The sequence below is a fragment of the Micrasema longulum genome, unplaced genomic scaffold (assembly GCF_059751315.1).
Source record: "Micrasema longulum isolate JH-2025_06_02 unplaced genomic scaffold, ASM5975131v1 h1tg001320l, whole genome shotgun sequence".
Taxonomy (NCBI): Eukaryota; Metazoa; Arthropoda; class Insecta; order Trichoptera; family Brachycentridae; genus Micrasema; species Micrasema longulum.
Genome location: NW_028278507.1, coordinates 76,576 through 96,443, shown reverse-complemented (window position 1 = coordinate 96,443; position 19,868 = coordinate 76,576). Strand labels below are relative to the sequence as shown.

At 31.5% G+C, this 19,868-nt stretch overlaps 2 protein-coding genes across 3 annotated transcripts in view; both read left to right on the top strand.

Annotated features, from left to right (window-relative positions):
- Positions 1-242: 242 nt before the first annotated feature.
- Positions 243-9,544, top strand: Rpt3 (26S proteasome regulatory subunit Rpt3). Its single transcript, XM_088235071.1, has 10 exons — positions 243-398; positions 494-586; positions 669-840; positions 1,028-1,189; positions 3,149-3,352; positions 4,162-4,309; positions 5,187-5,283; positions 6,585-6,679; positions 7,887-8,045; positions 9,445-9,544. The coding sequence occupies exons 1-10, from the start codon at positions 366-368 to the stop codon at positions 9,527-9,529; spliced, it is 1,248 nt and encodes a 415-aa protein (XP_088091197.1). The 5' UTR covers positions 243-365; the 3' UTR covers positions 9,530-9,544.
- Positions 9,545-12,410: 2,866 nt separating this feature from the next.
- PCB (Pyruvate carboxylase) overlaps positions 12,411-19,868 on the top strand; it is a 61,395-nt gene continuing 53,937 nt past the window's right edge. For both annotated transcript variants that reach the window (XM_088235065.1, XM_088235064.1), the window contains exon 1: positions 12,411-12,554. The gene's annotated coding sequence lies outside the window, so the exon portion shown is untranslated. The remainder of the gene's footprint in view (positions 12,555-19,868) is intronic.

Below are 19,868 nucleotides of genomic sequence, written 5' to 3'. Positions count from 1 at the left end.
TTTTTAACTATTGTTCTTACCCAAGCGTGACAAAGTACTCGTTTTAAAGATTTTTATATCGGCAACACTACAAATTAGTTTTTTTTTACTAGGTGCTATAAAAAGGCTAAAGCTTTGTATTATGATGTACTTAGAATACTCCAAAATAGTAGTTATGTACTTTGCAATAAGGATGTTTTTTCATGGTTTCATTTGGACCATAGACCATAGCCATAGTATACGAATATCGAATGTTTTTGTCTGTGCTTTGTGCTTCGTCATTTGTCATTTACCTATGCTCTCGCATCTGTGGTTCTCGCTTACGGGGATACAAAAAAATTCCACAAGTCATCTGCTTAAGTCGGCTGAAACAATAATTATCAACAATGGAAGAAATTGGGATTGTTTTGCCGGATAAGGTAATTACTCGGTTTCTTTCACATTTAAATACATTTTGTTTCACCTGTGTCATTCAATGATAAATGATATTCTTATTAATGGCTGTACATTGTAGGATGACATGGTTGTTGACGTAAAAGGAGCCTCCACGGCCGGAGCACAGACCTTTGAAGATTTAGAAACTGAAGATCTCTACACGAAGTTTAAGGTAAATTAAATGGATTTTTCAAAAAGGTTTGTAGGCTATGTTACATTGTGATGAATAGATAATTCATTTTAAAAATTTTCAGAAACTACAACGGATGTTGGAATTTATAGAAGTTCAAGAAGAATATATTAAAGATGAGCAGCGAAATCTCAAGAAGGAGTATTTACACGCTCAGGAGGAGGTCAAGCGGATACAATCCGTGCCCTTAGTTATAGGACAATTTTTGGAAGCCGTTGACCAGAACACAGGAATTGGTAATTAAAATGTGAAGATGTTCTTAATTATGAATGTGCACAGTGTACAATGTTTCCTTTATTAGAAGTAGATCATTGTGTTTATTAGTTTATTTTGATTAAGTTACCGTCATAACAAGTATTCCAATGTCACGATACATTTGCCTCCAAAGCGAAGCTCGATTACCATTTAGTTTATTGTTTGCAGTTGGAAGTACTACCGGCTCTAACTATTATGTCCGAATCCTGTCTACGATTGACCGAGAGCTGCTGAAGCCATCGGCCTCTGTGGCGCTGCACAAGCACTCCAACGCTCTTGTGGATGTCCTTCCTCCTGAAGCGGATAGTTCCATTTCCATGTTACAAGCTGGTTTGTTAAGCTCATTACATATATAGCTAAGACGAAAAATGACAACCTCGAGACACGATCTGATCTATTTTAATGATTTTTCAAATGTAGACTTATTTGTGTAATCATTGAAATAGAACCAGATTGTTTCCCAGCAAGATGGACATGAGATCTGTAATAGTGACTGTGGAAACAAGATTTTCAGCAAAAACGAAACTTATTTAAGGTGATTCGAAACGAAAATATGAAACTAATTATTTATAAGTTTTTACTGATAAATGCCATTTTTACGTTTATTTTCAATGGAAATTTTACAAAACTTGGTTTGCGGAAACTTTACACTATATTGATTTTAACAAATACCATAACAATATAATTAGGTCCTTTTCACAAAATGGTGTACAAAACAAAAAATAAGATAAGTTATTAAACAACATTTGAAAAAAATTGACAATCAGAGTCTCCAAACCCGCAAAATTTAAAAATTCCCATTATTTTCTAAACGCATCTCGTATATGTGTTATTATTATTTTTTAATATGTCTATGCGAGTAAATAAAAAAAATATCTGACCATGCAACATCTTTTTTGGACATTCTTGTCTAAGATTATTTATCTTTATTGATCCATTTGATTGTAAAAAAATAACATTTAAAACGTGCGTCTTAAAACATACTTTTTTGCCTTATATTTAGTTTCAATAATTAAGTCTTATTTTATCTGATTTTACTTTATTTTATCTCTAATTCATATTTTATATATATTTATATTTTCGACACTTGTGCAATAATATTTAAACACATGTCCACCCTCATTCCAATATAACACCCACTCACCCACCCTCTCACTCACTTACACTCACACAAACACACTAGTATGTATTGTACGTGTATTTAATGTATTTCTGTGGATATCTGTCATTGGTTTTATTCTCTGTATATTTTATTTGTTATATTTTTGTTACACGTATTACTGTTGATATCCCCAATAAATAAAAAAAGAATAAAAATTAACAATTAACTGTGGGTCGCAAGTAAGGTAAAAGCAAAAACTAGGGGCTTGTCCTTTACTAAAAATACAATATTTTTTGTTTGAAGTCTTAGCTTATTTATTTGTGAACCATTTGTGGAACCGCAGTTCTATTTGTGAGACACAAATAACTAATGTTAGTTCACATAGGCGGTGAATGGCACTAATACTTTTTATGGTATCCTTGCTAGCTAAGGACGTCCCTCTTTTCAGTTTATGCAAAAGATGCCAATCTTATATGAATTAAATTCCATTTTAAGTATGCTATCGGCAACAATATATAAAATATGTTTTTACATATATCGTTGCTAACGATGCGGCCTACTGTGCCCGCTCCTACATTGCGCTTGATTTCTAGTTAATAATATGGTGTCAATAGAAAGAAATTAAAAATAATAATTTAAAATCGTTAAAATCACTGACAGACAAGTAGTATAATAAAATAAGGGTCTGGGGCCCCGATTAAAATGGAAAGTTAACATTTATCTTCAATTTTATCTACAAAGTAAAATTAAGTTTTCTGTACAAAAAGCAGAATATGTATACAATTTTTTCTTCTAAACATGTTCAATTATAGGTTACTGGCGAAGATACTTTTAATGTGCTTACAAATATATTCATTTTTGTACACAAATATCGGTTTTTCTTTATAGACAGTCGAAGATAACTCTATTAACTTCCCATTGTAATCTGGGCCCTGGGGGGTTGCCAGATATTTTAGGCTCGTGAGGGGGTCGCATATTCAAAAATGTTGAAAGACACTGTTTTGTTTATTATTTAATTTATTGCAGATATAAAATATGACTGATACTCGAATCCATAAATTTAGATTACTGGTTGTGTGATTTGGATCACTGGTTATTCCAAATCTGTGGATTAAGTATTACTCGTCTTTATTTTTTTTATAAAGTTCATTTAAAAGAAATATTTTAAAATATATCATTTTTCTCAGATGAAAAGCCAGATGTGCAGTATTCGGATATAGGAGGCATGGATATGCAGAAACAGGAGATTCGGGAGGCTGTGGAGCTGCCGCTGACCCACTTCGAGCTGTACAAGCAGATCGGTATCGACCCACCACGCGGAGTGCTCATGTACGGGCCCCCGGGCTGTGGAAAAACCATGTTGGCCAAAGCTGTAGCCCACCACACCACAGGTATCATCATCAGTATAACGCCACCTTTAAATTACTTCTCTGTAGTTCTGTTTCTTGGACAAACAAAACAAAATGAAATTAAAGCAATGCGAAGCTTATTCAAATTAGTTTTTATTAGACCAAAATAACATTACTAATATAACAAAATATTGCCATTGAATTGGGGTAGCATATCAGGCCAATGGCTCGATATTAGCACATGATTACTACACTAACCAGATGAGACATAACATGACTAGACCTTATAATACTTTTTATTATTCCTGACAGGTTTTTAAAAAAATTGAAAATTAATGAAAAATAAAATAAATCATCTACTCCCATAATTCACCTAATACACACCACATTCCGCACACATCACCAACATAAATAAAATCATTAATTGTATCTAAATTTGTTGCAACAGAGGGAAAACATTTTTGAGAAGGGAATATGGAAATCCAGCCTGTCTACAAACATTTGTACATGCTCAAAGCGTTGTTAATTTATTATGTCCCTTATGTTTGTCAATGCTTCTTTTCTTTTTAAAAAAAATCATTTAAACTATTTTTTTATTGTAATATTTAAACCCTATAAATTGTATACATGGACAATGTCCGTTAATAAATAAATATATATATCGCTTCTTTGCAAGAACAACTTACAATTTGTACTTATAACCCAAATGGCTTTTTAAAATTATAAATAATATTTTTTCAAAATTATGAATGTAGTTTTGAAGTGTGAAGGTTATAAAAGAAATATGGGTAAAGAATATATTTGAAGATATTTTATAACAAATGTTAATTTGGTGTTCACTATCCTTACAGCTGCCTTTATCCGCGTAGTGGGTTCCGAGTTTGTCCAGAAGTACTTGGGAGAGGGCCCCAGAATGGTGCGAGATGTATTTAGGCTCGCCAAGGAGAACTCTCCCGCTATTATTTTCATTGACGAGATCGACGCCATTGCAACCAAGAGGTTAGCATGAGCAATATTTTTTATGTTGTTATTTTTTCATTAATGTTTTTGTGTTTATTTGCTTTTAATACTTTGTATTATGTACATTATGGTTGTACATGAACGCATGTAACGTAATGCAAGTACATATTATATTTGTAATTTCTTTAATGTTCACTTCACAATATACCCACGCACAGGTCATGCCCCCATGCCTAAAAGGGGTTTTTGTGTTTGTTTTATTTATAAAAAGAATGGTTATAAAACAATATGTTAATAAATGTAGGTACTTGACAATTATCCAAAAAGTGTAAACAAAAGTCAAAAAATCTCTTTGTTGATTTCAAAAGTTAGCCTGTATTATTTATCAGAAATCTGATTTTAGCTCGGAAAAAAAATGTGTTGTGAAATAAAGAAATCTCATATGTGAATACTATTTTTTTTTTATTCTGCACACGCATACAAATGATGCGCGCATATTTATTACTTGATGCGCAGGCCCAGACAAGTAACATAAGTTAAAGTTTGAAATATTCGTGTAATAGGACATTTTTTTTTAATGAGTTTAATAATTTGAAATTGAACATAAATCCCAAGGCTAGATTATTTTATCACATTTTTGTGGCAGTTTTGCTTTATGAGGGCATTACCAAATAAATACCATAAATAATATGTAATATATTATAGAATAAATATTGTCAGTTACCATCAACAAGTGGCCAATTATTGAAAAAATGTCCAATGTAAATAAACGTTTTTGTAATTTAAAAAAATACGCTTTGCTCAATTCACTTTGTTTTTTTTTAGGCATCCATGTTGTCGTTTATGATTACGGTTAGCTATTTTATGCTTTTTATTGATATGTATTTTGATTTTATTGTGATAATTTATTTTTTAGGTTTGATGCACAAACTGGAGCGGACAGAGAAGTCCAGAGAATTTTGTTAGAATTACTCAACCAAATGGACGGATTTGATCAGACCACAAATGTTAAAGTGAGATTTAATATATGCATTGATATCACATAATGTACTAACTGCGGGATTCCACTATTATGTTATTTTATTGAACTACTTATGCCTTTAACAAAATGTAAAAAATAATCATGGAAACAATTGCAAATAAAAAAATTAAAAAAACATTAAATGGGACGGGTTGTGGTCCCGTGGGTAGTGTCATAGTGGTAGTGTAAAAAAAGGAAATTGATGAAGAGTGGTGAAGGATGAATGACGGCAAGTAGGAGTGGAAAATTGCATTTGATTCATTTAATCAAATGCAATTTTCCACTCCTACTTTTTATCATTTATAAAGAGCAAAAAACAGACAAAACGTCTATTCTCTGTTATTTTTAATCAAGCCTATTAGTTCTCTTCTCTACTTATTATATGGAGTGTTAAATGTTTCACATATACGAAGGATGGTAGAATGTTTCCGATGATTCATTTTAATGTTAGGAATATAGAAAATATCAGACAGTCTAGTTGGTCCGAAGGGGACACGGTAAGCAAGTAGATTAATTAGTTCTGGGGAATCAAATTGATTATTTACAATTTTGTAAAGCAGGATCTGGTCGATCTAAAAAACCGGATTGTGATCCCGTGTTAGTATTGTGGACTCACGGGCCAAAGGTCCGAGGTTCAAATCCCACTCTGCCACAACTCGATTTACATTTTTCCAGCATAAGTTATTTAGGACTTTAAGGAAATGGTCTAAAAATATAAATATTTGAGTAAAGAATAAGAACTCAAATATTCATCTTTTTAAAAATAAAAAAAATATGTATATCTCTATTGTGTGTTAATGAATCAAGGTTATGAAATTTTAAAGAAGCTGTATAATTTGGAAAATGCAAATGAAATTTGTATTCTATTTGTGATTTTTTTTTGAAGACTCAATTCTTAACTTCCCATTGTAATACGGGCCCAGGAGGTCGAAGGTTCGAACCCTGCTTGTTCATGACTAATAGAAAATTGTCCCAAAATTGAAATATTTGTATAAATCATAGGAATGCAATTTATTTTTTAATTTAACTTACAATTAATGAACCTTAAAAACTTTTGTTGAACCTTCAAATCAAACTAAGGAGCCATACTTTAACTGGCTTCTTACTAAGAATGCATCAACAGATTTGAACTCCCTTGTTGTTCTGACAACAAAACCAAGGATTTTTGTGACTATCAATCATCTCATCTCTATGAGGCACAAAAGATAATTTATTAAACGATAATTTTTTCAAAATATTTTGTTTTGTCTCTGGTAATATTGTTTTGAATATTTTTTACCATTATGATTTCAGGTTATTATGGCAACAAATCGTGCTGACACGTTGGATCCTGCATTACTGCGACCCGGAAGACTTGACAGAAAAATTGAATTCCCATTACCTGACAGGTATTTAATTTTATATTATAAGGACATGTTTACTCTTTTTGAAAGTGTCGGATTATAGAAATGAGGTTAATCTACCTAAGCTAACTTTTTCATTGTTAAATATTAAGTTTTCCAAGTAGGGTATTAATTTATTATATAGAAAAAATATGTTTTTATGAAATAAATAATAAGAAATGTAACAGTGCAAATAAATTGTTGTAAAATAAAAATAATAATAAAATAAATGGCGGCCTCCGTGGTGTAGTGGTCAAGACGTTTGACTCACAGACGGAAGGTTCCGGGTTCAATTCCCGGTGAGAACACAAAAATTAAATATGATTTTTCTCAAGCCTGGGTGTTCTGTGATGTAATTCACCGCTGTAATTAGGCCTCCTGGCCTGTTGTGGTGCAAAAATAAAATAAATAAAAATAAAAAAAATACAAGTTGTAGAAATAAGATTTTTTTGCAAAAATAAAGCATGATCTTGTAAAGACTAAAAACTTAAATATTTTATTTTATTTTATGGAATAATTTTTTGCAGTTTGTTTATCTGTCTATTCACAATTTACATTTTGTCCTCTTAATATAAATTTTTATTTTAGAAATAATTGTTATCTTTTTGATATTTTTTAAATATATACGTAGTATTTTGTGCATCAGTATGCCACTAGATAAAAGGCAACAACAAACCGTCATGCCGTTTCCCCTAAGGGTAGGCAGATAGGAGGGAACACCATATCACTGTCTTTGCATACAGATCTCGCTTCCTCTACATTCATACATCTTCTCATGCATGCATGCCGATTAATCTGACTTTTGACATGTCCGTCTACAAATATTTGTTGGATTCAGTCATGCCATGTCTTTCTCGGTCGTCCTCTATTTCTGTATCCATCAACATTTGCATCGTAAATCGTTTTAGCCGCCCTTTCGCTATCCATTCGCTCAACATTTCAAAACCAACTCAGAGCTTTGATTTTGTCTATAATGCTTATTTCTGCCTTACATGTACATTTGTACATCTATCGTCTAATTTTACCACACATTCACCCGAGAGATCGCGTTTTGACAGCATTCAGTCTACTTTCATCCCTGTTTTTCAAGTCCATGCTTCTTTCCCATACATCAGGGTCGGTACAAGGACTCCCCATGATTGTGAACTGCTAATTTTGCCTCTTGCGACAAACACCTGGCCGATTAAAATGTTACAATGTGGATTTTTTACAGGCGTCAAAAGCGACTGGTATTTACAACCATCACCGGGAAGATGAACCTGTCAGAAGAAGTAGACTTGGAAGATTATGTGGCTCGTCCTGACCGCATATCTGGAGCTGACATAAATGCCATCTGCCAGGAGGCCGGTATGCATGCTGTACGAGAAAACAGGTGCGTAAATAATTGCTTGCGCTTGCCGTGAAATATAAACATCAAGCATATTGTTAGTAGTTGTTTGGGAAGTCAGCTCTTTGCCTGTTTCGCCGAACTAAAACTAGTGATCAAAGAACCCGGCAAAACAGATACGCGAGATGTGTTCTAGCTGAAAATTATGTAACCCCTGCTGCAAGAACGAGCTTCGCCCAAAGGCAATGTAGTATTATTGCACCGAGAGTGTATAGTCAGTTGGGCAGGACTTTGAAAGCCACAAATAGCTTAAATGCTTTTAATTCATTTTAATTAATGTAATTTTTTTTTTGTATACCTTTATAATGTTCCATTGCAAAACAGTAAATTCACAATTTGTTAGTCTTGGAACAGACTATTGTCTGGTTGGGCGACAAATTGTGAATGAGAAAATTTAGCCCTACGGGAAATTGGATATAAACATGTTTTCTTATGTGCGGTAAAAATTAGAGCATTAAATTGTACCGCAAAGTTTCTTGAAAATTTATGATTTCTTTTTCTTGTTTCTCTCCTCTAGAATATTGTATATAAATATGTATGTTTGTAAATCTTAATCCATGAATAAATATCCTCCACCCCCGTCCTATTATAGCACATATATTTATTTTTTCTAACCCTTTGCATTATTATAACTTGTGGAACCCTGAAGTTAGTTCTGTTGGTTTCCTAAATATAATATTCTATCAGAAGAGGGAAAAATCAATAATGACCAAGTTCAGTGGTTTTTAAAATATTTTTTTTAAATAGACTCAAACTTAGCCAAAAAAATTATATATTTTTATGTATCGCATTGTCATCGCTGTGCTTTTTTTAGGTTTTGTAATTTTTCAATCGCCACCGAAACTCGAAATTACACCATACGCCATGTCACGAGTTCAAGTCAATGAGTTTTTCTGACATTTAAAAGTAGAGCTCCGTACAATAATTTGTAAAAATTAATTATTTTTACACGCTAAACGTCAAACAACATGGTATCCTTTGAAACCGGAAATCTATTACAACAACATAGTAACGCTATAATTAATTGGTTAAACTTGTGACGTTTCAATGTAGTTCAATTTTATTAATTTTTTCACACATTTTTGAGAAACTTCACAGTACAATTAAATGCATTTAATTTTTACGGCATGTAAGAAAGACTTTATATTCAATTTTCCGTAGCGCTGAACTTCCTTATTACGTTTTGAACCACTTAATTAATACTATTATATTCCTAAAAAAAATTAACACACCTTTCTTTTTAAATAAACCATAAACTATGTATCTTCATGTGACAGATGATTGAGATACGCTGCATAAAACACCACTGGGTGAATAGGGAAATGAAAAAAAAATAAAGGAGTTTTTGAAATGGTTGTTTTTAACTATTTTTTTTCTTTTTCAGGTACATTGTGCTACCAAAAGATTTCGAAAAGGGCTACAAAAACAATATAAAGAAGGATGAAAGCGAACACGAATTTTATAAATAAAAATCATAAATCTTTTTTTGTGTTTTATAATCATATGTATGTATTTGTGTAGCAAATTTTTTTCAAACTAAAAAGATTCTCTCGATCAATGCTGGAAATTGCTGCATCTCAAAAATAATGTCAGGCATCGAATTTTCTCGTTCTTTAGAAATATCTCCAATGTACACGCAATAAGTTTAATATAAAATATATGTATGTATCTGAATGATATAAATTTTCTTACAAAAAACTTAATTTTTTTTTACATTTTACTACCAATATTTGATATTTATTGTATACTTACCTACATACACAGCAGAGATAAAAATGTCGACATACACAAATATAATACCAGACGGCAACAACACTCCCACATTAAAAAGCTAAGGCAAATGCAGGACAGTCAAAAATACCTAACTACTTAAAAAACATTGGAGACAAATTTAAATTCAACCCGAAAAAGCTCATGATGATACACTAACCAGATGAGACATAACATGACTAGAAATTATGATACTTATATAACCCTGACGGGATTTTAAAAATTGTAATTTTTTATTATAAAATAAATATTTGCGCTCTTATTATTTACCCAAAGATCTCACTATTACAAAATAACAAACAAACTGATCACTTTCAGTATATTTGGATTATACATATATATTTCAAGAAATTATTTTATAGAAATGTTTCCCAAGAAAAATATGCCGATGAGATTTGAAGGTGTTGTAATCCAGCATCCCTGCTAGAAATAAAGGCAAGTACAAGAATGAATAATAATTACATTAATAAAGTTAAAAATATTAGAGTAAAGTGGATATAAAATGAAGAAAACAGAAATAGACTCCAATGAGGAAGTTCAGTGTTACGGGAAATTGCTTATAAAGAATGGTCTTTTAAGCACAGTCAAAATTAGAGCATTAAGTTGTACAGTGAGTTTTCTGAAAAATGTATGAAAATATTAATAAAAATGAACGGCTTTGAATGATGTCACGAGTTCTTGCGAATCAACCAATGATAACTTGTTGTGATAGACTTCCTGTTTATGGGAAGTCAATTCACCAATCAACAGAACTCACCGTAGAGAACTTGTGATGTCACAGGTGGAGTAATTTCAAAACTTTTTTTGCCATGGTCTGAAGTCTATTAACAAAAAAAAAACCACTGACTTCCTCGTTAGAAAATAATTTTGTTATTTTTACGTCTTAAAAATAGAATCACGATTTGATAAATTCTTATAAAATAAACAGGCACAGCCTTCTCACCGAAATTATTGTATTTTTATTGTGCTGTAGGACCTATAACCCTTTCTTTTTTATTTTTACCTTGCTTGCGACCCCCCTGGGGATCGCGGCCCTCAGGTTGTAAAGCACTGTTATATAACATTTCTAAGTTTATGTTTTTAGACTAAAATATAAAACTAAGAAAGAGAAAGTGTGGAAAAATTATTTTCTCCAGAAGCTCGGGAGTCCCAGTATAAAACAGTATTTTGCTCTTTTTTTTATTTTTTAAAAGGAATAACCCGCTAAGCCTTTAATTCAGGGGATTATCAGCAGATGGGGAAGAGGATATAGAAGGAAGTTATGATAAATACATCAAAACTTCACAACAAATATTTAATTTAATTACAAGCCTTCAAAATGGAATGTCCTAGAAAGAGAGCATTTTAGACACCCCTTCTGTTCGCTTTCAACTGAGGAAATAAATGAGAAAACAAAAAAGGAGAATACATTAATGACTAATTTGTTGTAAAATAATGAAGGACAATACGTTATTGACTAAGTCATTGTATTTTTTTGTGTTCTCTTCAAAAAAAAAACCGACATAACTTTTGTTAACACCAATGGTGAATACACGCGACTAGAGGTTAAACACCGATTAGCATACACAATTTTCAAATAAATTTAAAACAAGTACTAAAAGGAAAAACCCACTAAAAACCTAAGGTTTCCAATTTATAATTACACCTAAACCCTTAGAGTATATGCATACTCTAAGCTTAAACCTAATTCTATACGGTACAAAAATGAAATAATAAAAAAATGAACAGTAATTTAGAAATGCATAATACTAATATAATTATTAATGAAAGGTTTTAGAAGCAAACTTCTCTCCACCAAAACGCAAAATTAGTTATTGATGCCAAAATAAACTACACATAAAAACCTACCTATCTATAATACCTCAATTCAAAACCGTCTCTCTAAATCTTAATATTCTCCATTAAAGTGAAGGATAATTCTCAATTCTTTTTTCAAAGTTTTTCGCAAATATCTCAATGGAGAATTCTAAGTTTGCTTCTAATACCCTTAATTATTATACTATTCGTTTTTCAAATTCCCTACATCGCTCTTTTACTAACTAGGCGCAGAGAGGCAAGGAAGGATGATAGTGAATAATCCTTGTTTTGACATATTTTGTTGTCATGTTATATTTTTTGATTAAAATTATGATTTGATAAATAGTAAACAATCACCATTGTTCTCTTTTTAGTATACTTTTTTAATCGATATGTGGAAAGTATATAAAAACACATATTTATGGAAAAGGTTGTGGAATATGCAAGTTATGAATCAAGTAAGTTATTATTAATTATGTTTGTACAAAACCATATGAATTTATACTTATTTTATCAACATTTTTTTCAATAAATAAAAAAAAGGATATTATAAAATTATGAAGAATTAAAAATATTGACCTAAATAAAAATAAGAAACATGTAAAATAATGACCCGAATTCAATGCGATTACTTCTAAAAAGAAAATAGGCAACCGAAAATCGGCACATGAGTCTAACTGGATTCCGAGTGGAAAGGAATAATAATGTTTTCTGAATTTTTGGTGAATAACACAATAATTTTTTTTAGTCATCTGGCAACACGAAAAACAACGTTCGTTTCTTAAAGCGAAATGCGCAGCTTTATTTGTACAACTTCAGTTCAGTCAGAAATAAAAGTTGTAAAGTGAGGTTGTGTTCCGCCGGTGTTTTCTTTTGCGATTTATTTTATAAATACGTCAGATTATCGGATAATCGCCTAAAACCACGGTAAGATTAATTTAAGGTTACAGAATTACACGTGCTATTTATTTAATGTTACCATAATCTGAAAACTAGCAGTGACATAACATTTGAATATAAGTATTATATATTATATTATGTAGAGAACGTTTTCTGTAAATCAAACACGAAAAATCTTTTTGACTACTTATTTTTAAAAAATCCTTCATATTATATAAAATGAAGTATTTTGATCGTGTACAAACTGAAGATTATAACAGCATAACGGTGAAATCGGACTAACTTAAAAATTGTTTGCCCTTTCCATTTTGATTTCTTTTCAACATATACAAGTTATAAATTATTTTTATTAGCTTACCTACTTACACTCTCTATGTCACATTATGTGATTTTTAATAGATATGTACTTGTGTTGCATCTGTTTAAAACGAAATATTACTTTTTAATTGATGAACATAAGTACTTTTACCTTTTTTAGTTGTGTGAGTGAAAAAGTTTATAAAATGGAATGATTTGTTGGAAGTTTTAATACGAATTCTTATAAATAACAAAAACCAATAAAGTTTTAAGTTGTGGTATGTTCTGCAAGTATTCATTACATTTACAAATAATTAGTGTGGATTGTAGTATCAATAGAGCTTATTTATTTTATCGTAAGTAGTAAATAATCAAATTACTCATGCAGATTTATATTGCAACTTAAACTTATTTGAATTTCGTCTTGTAGATACATATATGCAGAGATTATTTTATTTATTTATTTTATTTTATTTGGGAAATCAATAGTTCTACATACATATTTATAGTAAACAAACAGATATAGTGTATAAACTCAGAACTAATAACAGATTTCCACATAGTATACAATGTTAGTAAAGAAAATATATTACATATCAAATAAATACATATAATTTATACATATAAAAATGTTATTTTCATGTACTCAATAATCAAAGAATTTTTTATATTTATTTTAAGAACATTAAGTTACTGTAAATTGGGCGGGATTAGGACAAGAATGCTTGAAGAGAGGATAAGGAGGGGAAGGGAGATGTACATATTTATTATTATAATGTCTACTAAGTTACATAATGCATTTTTAGTGTAAATTTTAAATCTGACAGAGTGATGTTTGTGTAATCTGTATTTGTAAATTTTGTATTGTACACTGAAAAAGTCCTACGAAAAAAAGCATTTTTAACATACGATGTTTTACTTATCGGTACATGAAACAGGTGGTACCGTCTACAAATCCTGGCTGGCACATGTATTGTTATTAAACCAAGCAGCTCTGTACAGTCAACCATTCCTGTCATAATTTTGTAAAGCATTAGTTGGTCCGCACACACTCTGCGGTATTGTAGAGAAATGATTCCATGGAAGGTGAAGGCAGTGAGAGTAGATACATAAGAAATACCGGTTATGTTTGTAGTTTTAGTGCATTTATTAAAAAATAAATAAAAAGATAATATCCAAAATTAAAGTATATAAGTAGGTAAGTACTAGATATTGTCTTGAGTACCTAACCTAGCTAGTTGTTGAGTTGACTTGTTTACCCAGTTGGCTTGTTTACTGTGAAGTCTTATAAATTTCTTGAAGTTCAAAGAGTATCTTCTATGTACATAATTCCAAAGTGCCGGTAAGAATATAAACAAACTACGAACAGACACGTTCTGACACCTAAACATGGATGGAGAAAAGAAATAACAATACTTTCAAAACTTTAGTCCATAAATAATGGATGCCGATAAATGGAAGCTGATGAATGTGTCTTATACGTCAGAGTTTAATTTGTGCCTATGCATTTTTCAAATCTTTCTTTCGTGTTTTCTTCATTTTCATATTTAAAAAAATGTATCACGAAAACTAAAATTATAATAAAACATTAGACACCCCGGAACTCGAAACAAAAAATGTATTAAAAAAGACAATTGTAACTTTTTATATATTTTTTTTGTTAAATAGTACCTGGGTACTATTATGTAATAACTCTGAAAGTTTTCTTTATTTATTTATTTTTATTGTTGTGCGCACAGTGCTATGGTATGATACAATGATATTATTACAAAAAAACATACGCCTAACACAGCACCAATTTCGTAGACAACACAATAAAAATTTTGAACAGTACAACAAAATGTGACAAGAATATGTATAACACGTAACTCTATTTGACTCAACAACAACAACAACAACAAACCATCACGCCGTTTCCCCGTAAGGGTTAGGCAGAGAGGATAGAATGCCACAACACTCTAGCTTTGCATACAGATCTCGCTTCCTCTACATTCATACATCTTCTCATGCTCGCGCGCCGATTATTCCGACTTTTAACATGTCCATCTTCAAGTATTTGTTGGATTTGGTCATGCCATGTCTTTCTCGGTCTTCCTCTACTTCTGCATCCATCAACATTCGCATTGTAAATATTCTTAGCCGTTCTTTCGCCGTCCATTCGTTATACATGTCCAAACCAGCGCAGAGCTCCTTTCTTGATTTTGTCGATAATGCTTGTCTCAGCCTTACATAATGTACGGATCTCATCGTTTGTGCATCTATCGTACATAGTTTTACCACACATTCGCCTGAGAGATCGTATTTCGACAGCATTCAGCCTACTTTCATCTCTGTTTTTCAAAGCCAACTCGAATAAGATTAATTTTTAAAAACTATCTGCTAAACACATGTTTTTTTTACTTAAATTTAAATGAAATTCTTATTTCTAATGGTATTACCTTATAATATAACTGTACAGCTCGGTGCATCAAGGAGTTCTGTGTATTTGTCTTCTTACGAAATGGCAGCCTTACTCCATTTGTGCATCTATCGTGCATAGTTTTACCATACATTCGCCTGAGAGATCGCATTCCGCCTACTTTCATCCCTGTTTTTCCAAGTCCATACTTCGCTCTCATATATCAGGGTCGGGACCAGGACTTTGTTGTGAACTGCTAATTTTGCCTCTTGTGACAAGCATTTATTTACCAAGGTTGATTTAAGTGCACCGTTCACTCTGTTCCCGGCACTCACCCTCCTTTCAATATCTTTCTCAGTCATTCCATCCCTAGTAAACATACTCCCAGGTACACAAATTCCTCTACTTGTTTTAGTATAACTCCATTCACAGTGATTTCACATTTAGTCATACTTTCATTTCTTTCAAAAACCATCACATTCGATTTATCGACATTCATCAGCAAATCGCTTCCCTCGCATACATCGTAAACCTTTGTTACCAAGAATTGCAGTTCCTCTACTTGTTTTAGTATAACTCCATTCACAGTGATTTCACATTTAGTCATACTTTCATTTCTTTCAAAAACCATCACATTCGATTTATCGACATTCATCAGCAAATCGCTTCCCTCGCATACATCGTAAACCTTTGTTACCAAGAATTGCAGTTCCTCTCTGTTGTTAGCAAGAAGTACGGCATCTTCAGCATACAAAAGACAATTGACATTTAAATCACCCATTTTTGCTCCCATTTAAAATAAATAATAAAATGAGTACCGTTCTTTTATCTCAAATGAACACTATCATGTGAGGTTATCTTCAAATTTAGTTTTATCAGAGCGAACTGCCTTTTTGCGGCTTATGTACTCATAGTATCATCGTTTATTTCTCGTAGGTAATCTTTTTTACATTTCAATATCGCTTATTTACATATTAAAAAATAATGTATCATTTTCGTAATTAGTCATTATCGAAGTGAAATGTGTCTAAAATATAATATTGTGCAGGTGATAGGTATTATCATGGTAAAGATAATTTGTCCACGGCATCCGTTTTTAAGATCCGGAACGATACATGTTTTCCCTCTCTGTCCTCTGTATCTCTGACTCACGGGTGTGGACGTCGGGCAAACGTAAGTTGTTTAAATTTGGCTTCGCGTTCTATGGGCCTCTCCTATTATCTCCTATTATATTGAGGATTGAAATATCTATGGATATTATTATTATTAATTGGTACGAGCATGGACGTGGTCTGCGAATTAAATTAAACAAATGAACGAACTCCATTAAAGATTGGTCTTCGAATATGTATTTAATACATAAAATCTATGTACGTAATAAGTAATAAGTTATAGATAACCCAAATAGATAAGTTCTGATAAGAGTAGGTGTCGAAGTCTAGCGGCTATTTACAAGTTTTAAGTTTTGCGAAATGGAGTCTGAATAATTATCATTTTGTACTGAAATATTACAGTTTAAACAACATTTAAAATCAATATTTCACGTCCACCCTGCCGGGAATCGAACCCGGGACTTCAAGATTGGTAGGCGAACGCGCCAACCACTACATGATGAGGCGGACTTATCTCCTCTATTCTTACCTGAGAGCAGCCATCGAGTCGAAACAGCCGTCCAGGGTTTTGGCTCTATTTCAAAACCAAAATAACGAAGCACCAAAATGTATAACAAAATGAAAAATCAATCAATAATTGTGTTTTCAAAATGAATATGGATATTGTGGAGAAATTCTTTCATACATAACTTTTAAAATAAAATTGTTGAAAAATATGTCTCCACACAAACGCGCCTTGAAAATTGTGACGTCAAGATTCGTGACGATGTTCCATTTAAATTTAAACGGTCATAAACAAAGTTCAATATTTAAACGAATTGTGACGTATTTGGGTTATGTCAAATGCAATAAACCATTTTCGCAGGAATTTAAAATGATTTTTTATGCTACATTAGTATTACATTAGATACTTATTAAAGTAAAAAAAAATACATGGCAGTATTTCATGTTGGCCTCGTGGTGTGCTGAATGGTCAGCGCATTTGCCTACAATGCAAGAGATCTCTGGTTCATCATTTCGATGAAATATTATTTAAAATGGAGTTTTTACACTAGAATATTTCATAGTCCCTAGACCGGTATTTGAAGCGTAAGACTGATCATCCTACCTTCATGTACCATTTTTTTATATTTTTTTACATACACGGCATAAATTACTTTTTACAAATATTGAACATAAATATGAAAAAAAAAAAATACGTATATAAATACATAGGTAACAAAAATGATAAAATTGTATAACTATAACAATAGTAACAAGTAGGTAAATACACATAAGCAACCAAAAACATTTAAGAAAAAAATACATAAATATGAAAAAGGAAAACATTTTTAAATATAAAGAAAAGTTTAAGAATTATATTGCGAGAGAAAAAAAGAAATCAGACTCGTTTTATAACTTTTAAGTCCAGAACCAAATATATCAGTCTTGTCCTCATACTGATTACCATATCTGTGGAGCCTAGGGATAGGCGAGTGCATGTGATAGTTGGTCCTAGAACTTGCAGAACAAAAATGAGATCTGTGGCGGGTATGTCGACCAGGTACACGGAAACACACCAACTCCAGCGAATCTGGACAGTCAATGAATGAATTGATCACTTTATAAAGTAATATTAGGTCAGTTAGGATTCTTCTATCGGAAAGTTTAAAAATATTTGCTGAAGATAACAATTGATTATAATTAAGTAAAGTAGCTGGAATATGTAGTTTAAAATTAATATATTTTAGAAATTTCTTCTGGACGCGCTCGACTGCATCGGAATGTACACTATAATGGGGCGACCAGCGACCAGACTGGAGAAATATATTCTAAACGACTTCTAACCAGGGAGCAATAAAGTGACTTGATTGGTGTGATATTTTAAATTTGCTAGTAACCCTAAAAATAAAACCCAACATACTTAGCGCCTCACTTGAAATCTTATGTTTGATAAATGTAAGTTTATCATAAAAAAATACGCCAAGATCGCTAAATTAACTCTTTCAATTGTTGCGTGGTTCAACAAATAGTTAAAAATTAAAGATTTCTTACTTTTGAAAAGGAAATAACTTGGCATTTATCTATATTGAGAAACATATTATTGTTATTGCACCACTCGTGAATTCTGTTGAGATTCATCTGCAGGGTATCGCAATCATCAGTATTATTTACAACTCTATAAAGTTTGAGGTCATCAGCAAAAAGTAAATATTTTACGACACTAAAAATGATCAAGATACGCTGCGATTGGTGTAACAATGCAGTGGCCTATGCCCCATTCGGTGCGGATAGGAAATGACGATGATGATGATGAAGTATTTCATAGACCCTTATTAATTTTAAACATAAACATAAGCATTGCATATTTATCGCAAAACTAAGCAGGGTCTCGCCAAGTTACTTTATTTTCGAAAGTACAACTGTGAAATATTTTATTGTCATAAAAACGACCATAATTCCCTGAAGCCATTTGCTGGATACTTTTTCTAGTTAGATGTGGTGTTTGACGGCAAGTTTACGTAAAATGGAAAGAAGCGGTTATTGACACCGGATCGGGTCAAGGTGAGCCTATGTAACGTACATGCATAAGGAGTTCTCGTACCTTCGTGGTCATAAATAATCTTCGGTAAAGACAACCATCGACTCTTTTATTACCACGAAAAGTTACATATCCTAAAAACATATTATGCAACTTACGAATGTAAACAAAAAAAGTTTATATATGTAATGCAAAAACTATTATTATGCTCGTAATTACCATTTTAATGGCTAAACGCCAGATTGCAATACTCGTTTTCATGCGGGAGTCATAGATCAGCGATTTCCATTTTTTTTTGTGGTTATGGAACCCTAATTGATCTACCTTTCTTTGGCGGAACCCCATCTCGACAATAAAAAAGTACACGACCCGTGACACCTTATTGTTTGCATGTTGAATCCTTACTGCGCGTATTTAATGTGAAGAATGAAAATTTTTCACAGTTTACTTATAATTTTATAAAAGAATTTTATTGTATTTAATATACTTATATTTTGTACCTTTTAAAGAAAAATATATATAAATTATTTTCCTTTTAAAATTTTATCTGCACACATTGTTAAATTATTTTTTTATATCTAAATATGTTTTTTTATACAAAACTGCTATGTTATATATATAAAATTTATGTAAAAAAAAAAAAAAATATCCTTTTTTATTCATAAATTTCATAAAAAGTACATATTTTTGTAAAATTCTAAACATATCTACTTTTACACATCTAGTAAATGTTATCACTGTAACTCTCCAAAAAAAGAGACTAACTCTTCTGCTTGGAGAGTGACTTACACTGTTTTAATTGTTTATTATAAGAGTTTATATAATTTAAAATGCGAGTACTCATGTACTTTCATAAAATAAAAATAAAAACATAGGATATATAAAGAAAAAACATAAAACAATAATACATTCATACTAATTAAAATTTAATGTTGTTTTTCACGAGTACAAAAAAATTCTTTAGATTAACTTTAAATTTATTTATTGATATATTATTTTTAATTTTTAAGTTT